Source organism: the organism of the source record quoted next, unplaced genomic scaffold (genome assembly GCF_019419815.1).
Source record: "Pyrus x bretschneideri cultivar Hongxiangsu unplaced genomic scaffold, Pyrus_bretschneideri_v1 Contig76, whole genome shotgun sequence".
Classification (NCBI taxonomy): Eukaryota; Viridiplantae; Streptophyta; class Magnoliopsida; order Rosales; family Rosaceae; genus Pyrus; species Pyrus x bretschneideri.
In genome coordinates, this window is record NW_025999816.1 from 1,623,648 (window position 1) to 1,637,656 (window position 14,009).

The 14,009-nt window shown below is 36.8% G+C and overlaps 3 protein-coding genes across 3 annotated transcripts; 2 read left to right on the forward strand and 1 right to left on the reverse strand.

The window, feature by feature from the left end:
* The first annotated feature begins 300 nt into the window (after nucleotides 1–300).
* On the forward strand, nucleotides 301–3,834 carry LOC103929303 (alcohol acyl transferase 2-like). The gene is made up of 2 exons (XM_009338476.3): nucleotides 301–1,888; nucleotides 2,806–3,834. Exons 1-2 carry the CDS (start codon nucleotides 1,448–1,450, stop codon nucleotides 3,742–3,744), a joined length of 1,380 nt encoding a protein of 459 aa, XP_009336751.3. The 5' UTR covers nucleotides 301–1,447; the 3' UTR covers nucleotides 3,745–3,834.
* Nucleotides 3,835–9,995: 6,161 nt separating this feature from the next.
* Nucleotides 9,996–12,721, forward strand: LOC125472887. The gene is made up of 4 exons (XM_048574909.1): nucleotides 9,996–11,565; nucleotides 11,674–11,891; nucleotides 12,033–12,223; nucleotides 12,310–12,721. Exons 1-4 carry the CDS (start codon nucleotides 9,996–9,998, stop codon nucleotides 12,719–12,721), a joined length of 2,391 nt encoding a protein of 796 aa, XP_048430866.1.
* Nucleotides 12,722–13,023: 302 nt separating this feature from the next.
* Nucleotides 13,024–14,009, reverse strand: LOC103960275 (actin-related protein 2/3 complex subunit 2B-like). Its single transcript, XM_009372721.2, has 3 exons — nucleotides 13,850–14,009; nucleotides 13,269–13,435; nucleotides 13,024–13,164 (listed from the first exon to the last, which is right to left on the reverse strand). Exons 1-3 carry the CDS (start codon nucleotides 13,992–13,994, stop codon nucleotides 13,024–13,026), a joined length of 453 nt encoding a protein of 150 aa, XP_009370996.2. The 5' UTR covers nucleotides 13,995–14,009.

Sequence of the window (14,009 nt, forward strand, 5' to 3'; positions counted from 1 at the left end):
GAACAAGTGTGACCGGTAGTCGAGGTAAGCAGCCAGTGCAGCATCAATGGTGGAGTCCTCTGGGTCACAGTTGGGTGAATATTATTTTGTATTATGCTTTTTGCGAGTGCAGTGGTAATGGTGGCATTAGGGTGGTTAGGGATGGGGAAGGGACCTGTCTTGTTATGGTTGCTCCTCTTCAGGGGGGTACTGCTAGTCCTTTTCACGTAGAAGCATATTGGTAGCGTTACGAAGTGTTAACTAGCCATCCTATTGAGCTTACTTATTTTCATTCAGAAAGGGATGCTTTACAAGTGGTGTTTGTTGTTCGATGCTACTTCTTCTACAACAATTCACAAAAATTTTACGACATTGTTGGAAAAAAATCACCTTGGAGATTTGACTTTTCTTTTTCTTATGCAAATAATCGCAACTGATTCGGGTTTATGGGAAGTTAATGGGCGAGGGAAAACACAGTAGAAACGTGTAGGTTTTAGATTTGAATTTGAATCTCACGTAGAAACGTGTAGGGAAAACACAGTAGAAACGTGTAGGTTTTAGATTAAGAGGATAAACGTGGGTTTGTGTTTATCTTTTCTTTCATTCTTTTTTTTAATTTGTGTTTTTCACTTTTTAGCGTTTGACATATTTATCCGGGGTTTAATAAATAATTTGTATTTTTTTTTGTTTTGTTATTTGTAGAGAGTTATAACCGTAATTTCATGGAATTCTAGTTAATAAGTAGTGTTTCGTTAATAATATTTATAATTTTTTTTTTCAACTAATATTTACAGATTTTGAGGAGTGTTGTGAAAATTCCAAATTTCATATATGTTTGAAATTTTGAAACATTTTGGCGTCCCTCATCCTCTAATTTTTTTTTTTTTTTTTTTTTTAATAATGTATGATCTACCACACATTATGCTTGTGGTAAATAACAAAAGGTGATATGGGTACTAACAATAATGACCACGAGCCTTGTTTGTGGTGGCTTACTATATTAACAACATGGGACTTTGCACGTGGTCATTCATTTTTATTTTATAACAAACTAAGATTTGTCCATGGTAAAAAATGTTATTCGCTACGTGCTTATTATACTCGTGATAAATTTTTACTTTTTCTAACGAGCTTATTAAGCCAGTGGTAGAATTGCGTGGTAGATAAGCTGATGTCTTGTAGTGCATGCACATAGCTCTCAACTACATGTGTTTTTTATTTTATTTTTTCTCTGCAGCCCATGTTGATTGCATGATTTAAACTTTTCTCGCTAACAACATTTTCTAATGGAAAAGAAAAGAGTCACATTCACAACGGGTGGAAACTTTGGACGCAAGATTCGAGAACCCTAGAGCATTTGCATAAGGCTATATAAGTACTGACCATCAACTTTTAGTTAGCATGCATACCACAAAATAAAAGTTCCAAATCCTTTGATCTTTTGTTGGTTCTTAAGCTCGTTACTGAAATGATGTCACCCTTAGTACTTCAAGTGAAACGATTGCAGCCGGAACTTATAATTCCGGCAAAGCCAACACCTCGAGAAACAAAGTTTCTCTCAGATATTGACGACCAAGAAGGCTTGAGGTTTCAGCTTCCAATCATAATGTGTTACAAAGACAACTCTTCGCTTAATGAAAACTGTAATCCCATTAAAGTGATTAGGGAAGCCTTAAGTAGAGCATTAGTGTATTACTACCCTTTAGCTGGCAGGCTTAGGGAAGGGCCTAACAGAAAGCTCACGGTCGATTGCAATGGTGAAGGTATCTTGTTCGTCGAGGCTTCTGCTGATGTCACACTTGAGCAACTAGGAGACAAAATTCTACCCCCTTGTCCACTCTTAGAGGAGTTCTTATTTAATTTTCCAGGTTCTGATGGAATTATTGGTTGTCCTTTGCTTCTGGTTCAAGTGAGTCAATTAATTATTAATTACATGTTAATTAGTTTTTCGTATTCATATTTGGTCATAGCCATTAATTCTTTACAAAAAAATTGAAGTAGGTTAAGGGTAAGAGTAGTGTTTTTTGCGTTAAGGTCGCATACATACGCCGGAGATTTTTTGTAAGAAATTAGTGCAATCAACAACATATGAATTTTTAATGAAAATAAGGACATAAACAAGAAAGCGCTAACAATATTGTAAAGAAGTTGAAGTTTGGTGGCATCGCAACTGTTTTTAACTTTTTCATAAAATTGGCAACCTTTTTCATAAACGAAAATTTATCATGTTGCCATTACACCCAAACTTGAACTTATCTACGATATTACCATGCCTCTTTGTTCTTATGATTAAAGAAAGTTCATTAGGTGGTTTTGAAAAAAAAGGATTATGAGACGCTTTTTGTTATTTTTAGAAACTAATTTTTCTTCTACAATCCTTATGTTTAACGCTATATATTGTAAAATTTGTATACACACCGGATCGAGGAAATTACATTTCTACATGGTAATAGGTCCTAGGTTTTCTACTAGTCTCACATCACCTTTATTGCATAGGTTTTCCTTTGCCGTTCTTCTTCTAGGTTTTTTGCCTGTCGTCATGTCATCCTCTTTGTCTTCTATCTAAATTTTTTTATCTTCTATAAGCATTTTGTCAAAATTCCTCTGTATTGAAGGACTCTTTCAAGTAACTACAACATGCACGGGACTCTTTTGAAGAGACTCCATCTTTCTTGAATTTTATTCCTAATTTTTATGAAATTTTGGTTTCCTAATTAGATCATCTAATTTAGATAGCTTTTTTGTCTTTTCTTCTAAAGAATTGTTAACTAGCATGAATATGATGATCAAGAAAAAAGTCTAGTAACTAACTTTTGCAATACGCAGGTGACCCGTCTTACTTGTGGAGGTTTGATACTTGCATTGCGCCTAAACCACACAATGTGTGATGGACCTGGATTTGTCCAGTTCCTGACCGCCGTTGCGGAGATGGCAAGAGGCGCACATGCACCATTTATTCTACCAATGTGGGAGAGAGAGCTCTTGTTTGCTCGAGATCCACCAAGAATTACATGTGCTCATCATGAATATGAAGACGTGATTGATCATTCTGATGGCTCATACGCATCCAATAACCAGTCAAATATGGTTCAACGATCCTTCTACTTTGGGGCCAAGGAGATGAGAGTCCTTCGACAACAGATTCCAACCCACCTAATTTCCACTTGCTCCACATTTGACTTGATCACAGCTTGTTTGTGGAAATGTCGCACTCTTGCACTTAAAATTAATCCAAAACAGGTTGTTCGAGTTTCCTGCATTGTCAATGCACGAGGAAAGCACAACAATGTACGTCTTCCCTTGGGATACTATGGCAATGCATTTGCATTTCCGGCTGCAGTTTCAAAGGCTGAACCTCTATGCAAAAATCCACTGGGATATGCTTTGGAGTTAGTGAAGAAGGCTAAAGCTACCATGAATGAAGAATACTTAAGATCAGTGGCAGATCTTTTGGTACTAAGAGGGCGACCTCACTATTCATCGACAGGAAGTAATTTTTTAGTTTCTGATTTAACACGTGTAGGTGTTGGAGATGTCAATTTTGGATGGGGACAGCCAGTATTTGCTGGACCCGCCAAGGCCGTGGATTTGATTAGCTTCTACATTCAACACAAAAACAACATTGAGGATGGAATATTGGTACCAATGTGGTTGCCATTCTCGGCCATGGAGAGATTTCAGCAGGAACTTGAGAGGATTACTCTGGAACCTAAGGAGGATATATGTAACAACCTTAGATCAACTAGGATCATGTCAATGATGTAATTGTTAAACGTAATGCACTTCCTGTAATGTAGAGTTGTGTCTCTTGGAACTAATCCAAGAGTTATGGCCATTATCAAAAGGTTTGAATGTTATAATGGATAGCCAGTAAGATGGCCAAGTGTTGTAATAAAAATCTGAAAGCAATAAAGTTAAGTAAATTTCAGTTCCCGTTCAAAACTCATCCTCCATATATATTCTGTTGTATTCTTCGTTTCTGCAGTGTAATTGAAAACTGTTGATATTTCCTCCAACAGTAAGAATCAAATTGGTCATTTGTTAGACAATTTAGTAAGATTTCAATGAATTTCTTAAAGAATCATGAAAAGGTCAGAAAGTCTGAGCCTTAATTTCCTCAAACCAATTAAGTGCAAAATGACATATATGCGATCGAGAACACAAAAGTAAACTAATCACACACAATGATAGGAGCCTTGCGTACTGGAGAAGCATATGGAGAAACAATTGCAAGCACTCAAATATTCTTCCCACCTACACGTAATTTAGGGTTTTGAGATCTCCTTGGCTCATTCATTCTAGGTAAAATTTTCAGCCCTATTTGTATTACAATTTTGTTGAATTCGAATTGAGTTGAGACTCAGTTTAAAGTAAAAATCAATACTCGTGGGAACGACTTCATACTTGTGTTTCACTGGTTCAAGTAGAGCTTAAGCGACCTACCAAACCGAAAACATAGTAAAGTAAATTACAATGTTCACACAAAATTCAACAACAAGAAGGTCACAAGCCCAAGAATAAAAAAGTCCATGTTGCCAAGCCGTCAAATCCAAAATGAAAAGAGGGAAGCAAAGCAATTTTTGCATATGAAATTTCAAGCAAGTAAATAGACTGAGGAAAAACAGGGCATGTACATGCCCATCGAGGATCTACATAAAAAGTTCCATGTAGCTTGTTAGTCCCTTGTCATTTCAGAAAAGTTCGTTACAATCTCGTAGCCTTAAAGAAAGGCTATTCCAATGGCGATTGACATGTCCAAGGACGAGTAGTTTGCTTTCCTTCATGATGCTCATATGGTCTTTGTGGTAGTCGACGACTAGTATTATGCGGCAAGGACAACATGTGTGACCGGTAGTTGAGGTAAGCAGCCAGTGCAGCATCAATGGTGGAGTCCTCTGGGTCAAAGTTGGGTGAATATTATTTTGTATTATACTTTTTGCGAGTGCAGTGGTAATGGTGGCATTAGGGTGGTTAGGGATGGGGAAGGGACCTGTCTTGTTACGGTTGCTACTCTTCAGAGGGCATATTGGTAGCGTTACGAAGTGTTCAACTAGCCATCCTATTGAGCTTTCGTATTTTCATTCAGAAAGGGATGCTTTACAAAAAATTTATGGCATATTGAAATTTTGTATACAAAAAATTTAGCTACATCGATGCTACTTCTTCTACAACAATTCACAAAAGATAAATATTGTTAATGAGAATTTTCATTGCCACAATCGATTAAATGAAATCAACAATATATTGAATACTTATCTTTTAGGGAGTAGAAATCGCTCTCTACCGATGTTTCATTAGAACAACACCATAAGTTGAGGCCATTTAGACACTATCTTTATAAGAGTGGATTTCGTCTCTCAAAAATAATGTCCACTAGTACAAAAACATGTTTGCGCGACGGCAACTTGCGCGACGTAGCAAATTTTGTCGCGCAAAGCATGTTTGCGCGACGTTAAATTCAAAACGTCGCGCAAAGTAGTTTTGCGCGACAACATTTTGCGCGACGAAGTTATGCGTCGCGCAACGCGATTTTGCGCGATGAAGGTGCACATACGTCGCGCAAAACATCCTTGCGCGACGCATTCCTGCGTCGCGCAAAGTGTTGTCGCGCAAAGATACTTTGCGCGACGTTTTGAAATTAACGTCGCGCAAGATATTGACGCCAAGCCAAGAATGTTTTACCGATTTTTTCCCAACTTTAGCTCTAAAAAATCATCAAAATCAGAGTTAAAACTATTGTTAAATCGTGTTTTTTTGTTTATAACCGTCGAAAAGTTTTATCCCGTTACTTGATCTCTGAATGTTTGTTTTTTGAGATTTTTTGGCGTACGCGATCTCGGAGTATATACAAACATTTGACGGTTTGATCGTTCAAACTAGTTTCATAGAATGTGTTTCCCATCAAGTTCAATGGTATATATATTTAGAAAGTATATTTTAATTTATTTATCTTGTACTCATAAACAAAAGGACAAAAGAAAAGCCAAAAAAAAAAAAAAGGCACTTTGCGCGACGCAGGTGCGCCTGCGTCGCGCAAAACAGGTTTGCGCGACGCAGGTAAATCCACGTCGCGCAAAGTGCTTTTTTTTTTTTTTTTTGGCTTTTCTTTTGGGTTCTTGTATTGCTTTTTCTTTTGTGGTATCTACTTGTGTAAATGTTTTAAATTGACGATCGAATTACTTCATTGTATTTATATAAGGTTAAAGAGTGTAGCTCTAAAAAATCATCAAAATCGGAGTTACAACTACCGTTAAATAGTACTTTTTCGTTAATAACCGTCGAAAAGTTTTGTCACGTTACTTGATTTCTGAATGTTTGTTTTTTGTGATTTTTGGCATATGCGATCTCGAAGCATATACAAACAAGTTTGACGGTTGGATCGTTAAAACTAGTTTCGTAGAATGCGTATCGCATCAAAACAGTAGATTCACTAACACTTGGAGTTTATTAATACTTCCATTAGGTATAACATAAGATTTTGTGGTATCTACTTGTGTAAATGTTTTAAATGGACGATCGAATTACTTCATTGTATTCATATAGGGTTAAGGAGTGTAGCTATAAAAAAAATCATCAAAATCGGAGTTAAAATAACCGTTAAATTGTTATTTTTCATTTATAGCCGTCGAAAAGGTTTGTCTCGTTACTTGATATCTAAATGTTTGTTTTTTGTGATTTTTGGCATATGCGATCTCGAAGCATATACAAACAAGTTTGACGGCTGGATCGTTGAAACTAGTTTTGTAGAATGCGTATCGCATCAAAACAGTAGATTCATTAACACTTGAAGTTTATTTATACTTCCATTAAGTATAACATAAGATTTTGTGGTATCCACTTGTATAAATGTTTTAAATGGACGATCAAATTAGTTCATTGTATTCATATAGGGTTAAGGAGTGTAGCTATAAAAAAAATCATGAAAATCGGAGTTAAAATAACCGTTAAATTGTTATTTTTCATTTATAGCCGTCCAAAAGGTTTGTCTCGTTACTTGATATCTAAATGTTTGTTTTTTGTGATTTTTGGCATATGCGATCTCGAAGCATATACAAACAAGTTTGACGGTTGGATCGTTGAAACTAGTTTTGTAGAATGCGTATCGCATCAAAACAGTAGATTCATTAACACTTGAAGTTTATTTATACTTCTATTAAGTATAACATAAGATTTTGTGGTATCTACTTGTGTAAATGTTTTAAATGGACGATCGAATTAGTTCATTGTATTCATATAGGGTTAAGGAGTGTAGCTGTAAAAAATCATCAAAATCGGAGTTAAAACAACCGTTAAATCGTGATTTTTCGTTTATAATCGTCGAAAAGTTTTGTTGCGTTACTTGATCTCTAAATGTTTGTTTGTTGTGATTTTTGGCATATGAGATCTTAAAGTATATACAAACAAGTTTGATGGTTGGATCGTTGAAATTAGTTTTGTGGAATGTGTATCCTATCAAAATGATAGATTTTAATACAATTGTGACAAAAACATTTTTTTGCGCGACGCAAGAAATTTCGTCGCGCAAAGTATGTTTGCGCAACGATAAGCATACAACGTCGCGCAAATGTCCTTTGCGCGACGAAGGCATGCGTCGCGCAAAGTACAAAACAGCTTTGCGCGACGCATTCCTTCGTCGCGCAAAGTGCCAAACGTCGTGCAAGATTTGGCGCCAAACAAAGAATTATTTACCGCTTTTTTTCCCAACTTTGCGCAACGCAGGTGCACCTACGTCGCGCAAACCTGTTTTGCGCAACGCAGGACTTCGTCGCGCAAGGTATTGTCGCGCAAAGGTGGTTTGCGCGACGGTTTATGCGTCGTGTAAGATTTTGGCGCCAAACGAAGACTTCTTTACCGCTTTTTTTTCCCAACTTTGAGCGACGCAGGTGCACCTACGTCGTGCAAAGCTGTTTTGCGCGACGTAGGTGGCGTCGCGCAAAGCCAACGACTTTTTTTTCTGATATAACCACAAATAGAGGTCTTTTTCTTCACACTCAACCTCTCTCTTTCAGATTCTCTATCTCTCTCAACCCTCACCATCTTCAACTTCAGGTATTGTATTTATTTGATGAATTAATTAACTATTTGTTGATTACATTTATGTTTGGATTTTTTTATTTTTGTGTATTTATGTTTTTCTTTAATTATCTTTGTCAATGCTTATTTTTAACAAGTTGACGATTCTTTCAGTTTGGGGTCCTTGAAGGCCTACCTTGCTGAGTTCATCTCTACTTTGCTATTTGTTTTTGCAGGACTTGGTTCAGCCATAGCTTACAGTAATTTATTTGCCCTCATTATAGCTATTTTTTCTTATTTATTCTTTTTATCAACTGCATCATCAGCTAGCTAGCCTTTTAAACTATCAAAATGATACGACAAATTCATGACTAACTTGAGTTATGATTAAAATAGGCTATGAGTGTGATTTCATCTAACGTGGTTGAAAAAAAAAATCCATTCTAAGTGATTTTTGCGAACAGTTTTGGTGGATTTATTAGCATTTTCTCCAATACTGTAGAGATTGTCAATAACTTTTCTAGTTTATGTAATGAACACTGCTAGCACACTAAAGTTACACAAACTAATGTTGATTGGTTCAAATCTAGTGCACTTTAAAATTTATTTATAACAAGTGTAATGACATTATTTGGGTAATCAATTTGATGAATCTAGTATCGTCGTTATTGTTTTGAAAAGATGGTTAAACTCCAATTATAAAATATTTTGGTAGTTTACATGTACAAAGGTACATTGAATTGTTTAAATTTTTGTGGAATTTTTGGCAACTTGCAACTAACTATGAAATCCATTTAATTTCAGACAATCCCCACCCACAGTCTAGCTGCTGGAGTTGGAGCCATTGAAGGAGTAGTCTTTGAGATCATCAGGTATTGTATTTATTTGATGAATTAATTAACTATTTGTTGATTACATTTATGTTTGGATTTTTTTATTTTTGTGTATTTATGTTTTTCTTTAATTATCTTTGTCAATGCTTATTTTTAACAAGTTGAGTTTTGGTTTTGAACAATTGAATAAGTAGAATGAATGAGTAGGAGTATGAAGGATTTTTGATAGGTTTAGGGAAACAAAAGCTAAGAAATTGCAAACTACGTAGTTAACTTGATCTAATTTAGGGATAGGTTGATGTGTGCTCAAAAATGGATAGATTTCATTTCTCACCAAATTGGGAGGAGGAAACTAGAATGTTAGAGATTTAGAGAAGAAGCCAGTTTACAACTTTGTCAAACCACTGTTCTATTACATGGTTAGTAATAATTTTAGGTGTAGTCTCTACACTTTACGATTTAGAATATATGGTCTCATCATATAGGTCCTTAAAAATTAATTTTAAGGCAGGAGTGGAAGGCATAAACAAGAAGTTAAAAAGTTAATACTGTGGAACATAGAAATTTTGGGTGATGTCAATATGGAATTGTCCTATTTTTTGGTTTAGAAGGATTAGTAGTTTGTAGCTATTTTATTTAGTTTCATTAATTATTGTGATTTAATTCATTTGTATGCACATATTTTTGTACATCAAGTACAAAATTGTTTTGTGTTTTACGAAGTTAATACTACTTAACTTCGTACACTTATTTCAAGAAAAGCTTAGTTTTCCGTTTGAGAATTAGTTGGATTTCGTGTATGGATGCGAAAGCATGACTGCGGTCCAATTAATTCTTGAATTGTCCCATTTTTTGGACAGTTTGGGAATGCATAGTTATGTGTTGTAGTTTGCGGTTCATGGATTAGGTTTCGATAGTGCAAATTTTGGTAACATTTCTTGATGTTCTTCGAGTACACGGTGGATATTATGTATCTACGGCGTGCACTTGAAGAACTGTAAGGAGATGCTGCCGAAATTAGCCCACATCGAAATTTAATCCATTGGAATCGTAAATTACGGCACATAACTGTGCATTCTTGAATGGGATAGGGCCCTTACCGGAGGAATAAGGTGACAAGACAATAGTTGAAGTTGTAATTCTTGTATTTTTATTGGAATTGCAGACAAAATGGACAGACAGTGGATGCATAATCATAATAGATGTGCTGTTGAGTACTTGGATGGAATAAACGAGTTCATTGAATTCGCAAGTAGACATAACCGAGGTTCAACTCCTATCCGATGTCCGTGTAGGAGGTGTAACAACTCAATGTGGGAGACATTGGAAAATGTTCGATTTCATTTAGTAAGAAATGGGATGATGGAGACCTATACTACTTGGTATCATCATGGAGAACGATTAGGCCAAGCTTCGTCTTCATACGTGACACGAGTGGAGACTGTTGAATCTAATGTGGAGCCTAGTGAACAAGTTATGAATATTCTAAATGATGTTTATCCATATGCCTCGAGCAACACCAATAAGGAAGGGGGAGATGAAGGACATCCAACCATGGATAGTGAGGCATTCAAAAACTATGAAACACTATTGAAAAATGCCAAGCAAGAATTATATCCGGGTTGCGAGAACTTTTCGGTGCTCACGGCAATTGTGGAGTTGATGCATGGCAAGATCAAGTTTCGTTTGTCAAACAAATGTTTTGATTACTTTTTGGGAGTTATGAAGAGGATGCTTCCAAAGGAGAATTGCTTACCTGAAGATCATAAAAGTGCCCAAAAAATGTTGAAGGGTCTCGGATTGGGGTATGAAAAAATTCACGCATGTGTAAATAATTGTATATTGTTCTATAAGGAGAACAACCAGTTGGATAAGTGCCCTATCTGCAATGAGCCGAGGTTTAAAATGACATCACAAAATAGAAAGACCAAGATTCCACAAAAAGTAATGCGTTATCTTCCATTGAAGCCTAGGTTGCAACGATTGTACATGTCGATGCATACCGCAACAGACATGAGATGGCATAAAGAAGGACGGGTAAATGATGATGTTATGAGGCATCCTGCAGATGGAGAGGCATGGAAAGAATTTGATCGGATGTACCCTGATTTTGCAGCTGACCCGCGCAACGTCAGATTAGGACTTGCCACCGACGGATTTAATCCGTTCGGGGTTTTAAACCAAATCCATAGCACTTGGCCGGTTGTCGTGTTTCCTTATAATCTGCCGCCTTGGAAGTGCATGAAAAAAGAATACATGATGTTGACTCTATTAATTACTGAAGATCCAGGAAAGTCCATTGATGTTTATTTGCGGCCGTTGGTTGATGAGCTAAAAGATTTATGGGAAAACGGTGTTCGTACATACGATAAGTATACTGGGCAGATGTTCACCATGCGAGCGGCAGTGATGTGGACAGTGAACGATTTTCCCGCATATGCAATGGTTTCTGGTTGGATGACTAAGGGTTATTTGGCATGTCCAATATGCAAGGAGAATGTAACATCGTCTTGGCATGCGAGAAAAGTTTGTTATCTTGGTCATCGTAGATGGCTCCCTTGGGACAACGAGTGGCGTCAAAATGATAAAGCCTTCCACAGTACAAAAGAAACTCGGCCAAGACCAAGAGAATGGTCCGGAGATGAGATTTTGGATCAGTTAAACCGTTTGGAATTTGGTCATTTCGGCAAAGGGGTCAATAAGCCCAGACCACCTACACATCTAAACTGGACGCACAAGAGTATGTTATTTGAGCTCCCGTACTGGTCAAAGTTGAAATTGAGACACAACCTCGATGTTATGCATATTGAGAAAAATGTGTTTGATACTTTGGTCGGGACAATTCTAGACATTGAAGGAAAAACGAAGGACACGATCGAAGCTCGCCTCGATTTGGAACGAATGGGCATTAGGTCATCCTTGTGGATGAAGAAAGTCGGTGGTACATTGAAGAAATGCCATCCTTTTTTTACAGTGAAGCCGAATGGGAAGAAAGAGTTTTTCAACTTTATTTCTTCTGTAAAGTTTCCAGATGGGTATGCTTCTAATATCTCACGTTGTGTGAATGTGCGGGGGTGTAAATTTTCAAACATGAAGAGTCATGATTGTCATGTGATACTCCAACGCCTTCTTCCGATTGGTATTCGACACTTATTGCCTCTTGATGTAGTTAAACCAATCGTGTTGTTGTCGAGATTTTTTTCGCAGCTGACTGCAAGGTGTTTACGGAAGTCAGATGTGAAACAATTGCAGGACGACATTGTGAACGTCTTATGCAAGTTCGAACAGATATTTCCCCCAGCTTTCTTTACAAGTATGATTCACGTGATGATTCACTTGCCAAATGAGGCATTGCTTGCCGGACCAGTGAACTGTCGATGGATGTATCCAATAGAAAGGTACTTAATTAAGCATATATATATATAACAGATTCATGATAAACGAACACTTTGAATAATTTGTAGCATACCTTTTATTTGTGTAGATATCTTGGTGAGTTGAAAAAGTGTGTCCGAAACAAGGCAAAGCCCGAAGGATCACTTGTGGAGGCATGGGTCGCATATGAGTCACTTACTTTTTGTGCAATGTATCTTCAAGATGTTGAGACAACTTTCAATCGTCCTCAACGCAATAATGACGGTGGTGTCAGAAAAGAGAAATTGTCTGTTTTTGCCCAAATTGCGCGACCATTTGGCGATCCTGTAAAAGGCGAATCGTTTACCAAAAATGACATGGAGGTAGCGCATTGGTTCATACTCAACAATTGTGACGAGGCTTTGCCATACCTTGAAGAGCATGAAAAGTTGATGAAGCGGGAACATCCTTCACATTTATATGCCAAGAAGCACCGTGACTTGTTTCCTTCATGGTTTCTCGCACATGTAAGTTGTATATGATTTGAATAGAGCATATTTTCCAACTTGTTCATACCCGTTTTTAAATTTGGTTACACTAATAGGTTAACTTTTTGTATATGTTATATTAGGTGAACAAATTGAAGGAATTGAATTCACCCTCTTACAATGAAGAATTATATAACTTGGCGAGAGGACCGCTTCACGTTGAATTGTTCTCCGGTTGTCATGTCAACGGGATCAAGTTCTTAGGGGCAACACGTGATGACAAGTCGTGTACTCAAAATAGTGGTGTCCATGTCCCGGGTGCAGGCGACAGTGAAGACATTGACTTTTATGGCAAACTAACTAGTGTAGTACAATTGCTTTACAAAGATAGATGTCAAGTGATACTGTTTAAGATAGATGTCAAGTGATACCGTTGCAATAATGACATCTGTTTTGTCTTTGAAACGTATCGGGAATACTGCTATGATTTTCTGTGGCTGTTAAACATGAATATCTTCATTGTACATTAGAACTATATAGTAAATTAATTAGAATAAGTTCAGTTGAATCAGCACTCTTCTTAATTTTGCTAATGATTTACCTGTCTAATAATAAAGAAAGGCTCTCTTGGGTGATATTCGAGTTTGAGTGGCTTATACATTCCTTGCGATGTATCTTGAGGGTTAACATTCATCAACATTTCTTTCAGCTGAGAACTTAAGATTACTGCTTGCACAGCAGCAATGTCTGCAATTACCTTCACAGAATCTAGAGAGAGAAAAATGCATGCATAATTACAATGTTAGCATCAACAGTACAGTACGAAAATGGTTTTACTATCATACTGAGTAAATATGCAGGACGTAGCTGCTTTCCATACTATTCAGACTTGTTTTGAGACATTCACTCCAGCTCGTGGTGTGTTGCCTATTGACAAGTTATGTCATCTTTATTTATAGGGATGGGAGGAAAAAGAAGCTTGGAATTCAAGAAAGCATTGTTAGCGTAATTGGTTACGGAGTTTCATTATTTTGTTTCTTTTTGTTCCTTTGGCTATCAAGGTGAGCAGTCATCTAAACAAAATGAAATTTGCAAGCATCTTGGTAACAAGCTATGTTTGACATATATGATATGACTAAATTTTTGTATATTATTGGGATGATGTATGAAAGAATATCGAACCTTTTCCATTTGGAATCTCAGAAAAATCAAGTCTTAAAGTAAGCTGGTATCCTTCTTTTGCAGGTTCAACAATCTCCACAACGTCACGACCAATTCCAGAAATCAAGTGGGGGTAAGTTGATTGCCTTTTCATTTGTTGTGCCATGTGTCTAGTTGAATG

Coding starts and splice junctions, on each gene's coding strand:
- LOC103929303 (XM_009338476.3), top strand. CDS start 1,448: ATGATGTCACCCTTAGTACTTCAAGTGAAACGATTGCAGCCGGAACTT. Junction 1,889..2,805: donor GTCCTTTGCTTCTGGTTCAA/GTGAGTCAATTA, acceptor TGCAATACGCAG/GTGACCCGTCTTACTTGTGG.
- LOC125472887 (XM_048574909.1), top strand. CDS start 9,996: ATGGACAGACAGTGGATGCATAATCATAATAGATGTGCTGTTGAGTAC. Junction 11,566..11,673: donor TCTAAACTGGACGCACAAGA/GTATGTTATTTG, acceptor GGACAATTCTAG/ACATTGAAGGAAAAACGAAG. Junction 12,224..12,309: donor TGGATGTATCCAATAGAAAG/GTACTTAATTAA, acceptor TTATTTGTGTAG/ATATCTTGGTGAGTTGAAAA.
- LOC103960275 (XM_009372721.2), bottom strand. CDS start 13,994: ATGGCACAACAAATGAAAAGGCAATCAACTTACCCCCACTTGATTTCT. Junction 13,436..13,849: donor TGAGATTCCAAATGGAAAAG/GTTCGATATTCT, acceptor TTCTCTCTCTAG/ATTCTGTGAAGGTAATTGCA. Junction 13,165..13,268: donor CTTTCTTTATTATTAGACAG/GTAAATCATTAG, acceptor CATGTTTAACAG/CCACAGAAAATCATAGCAGT.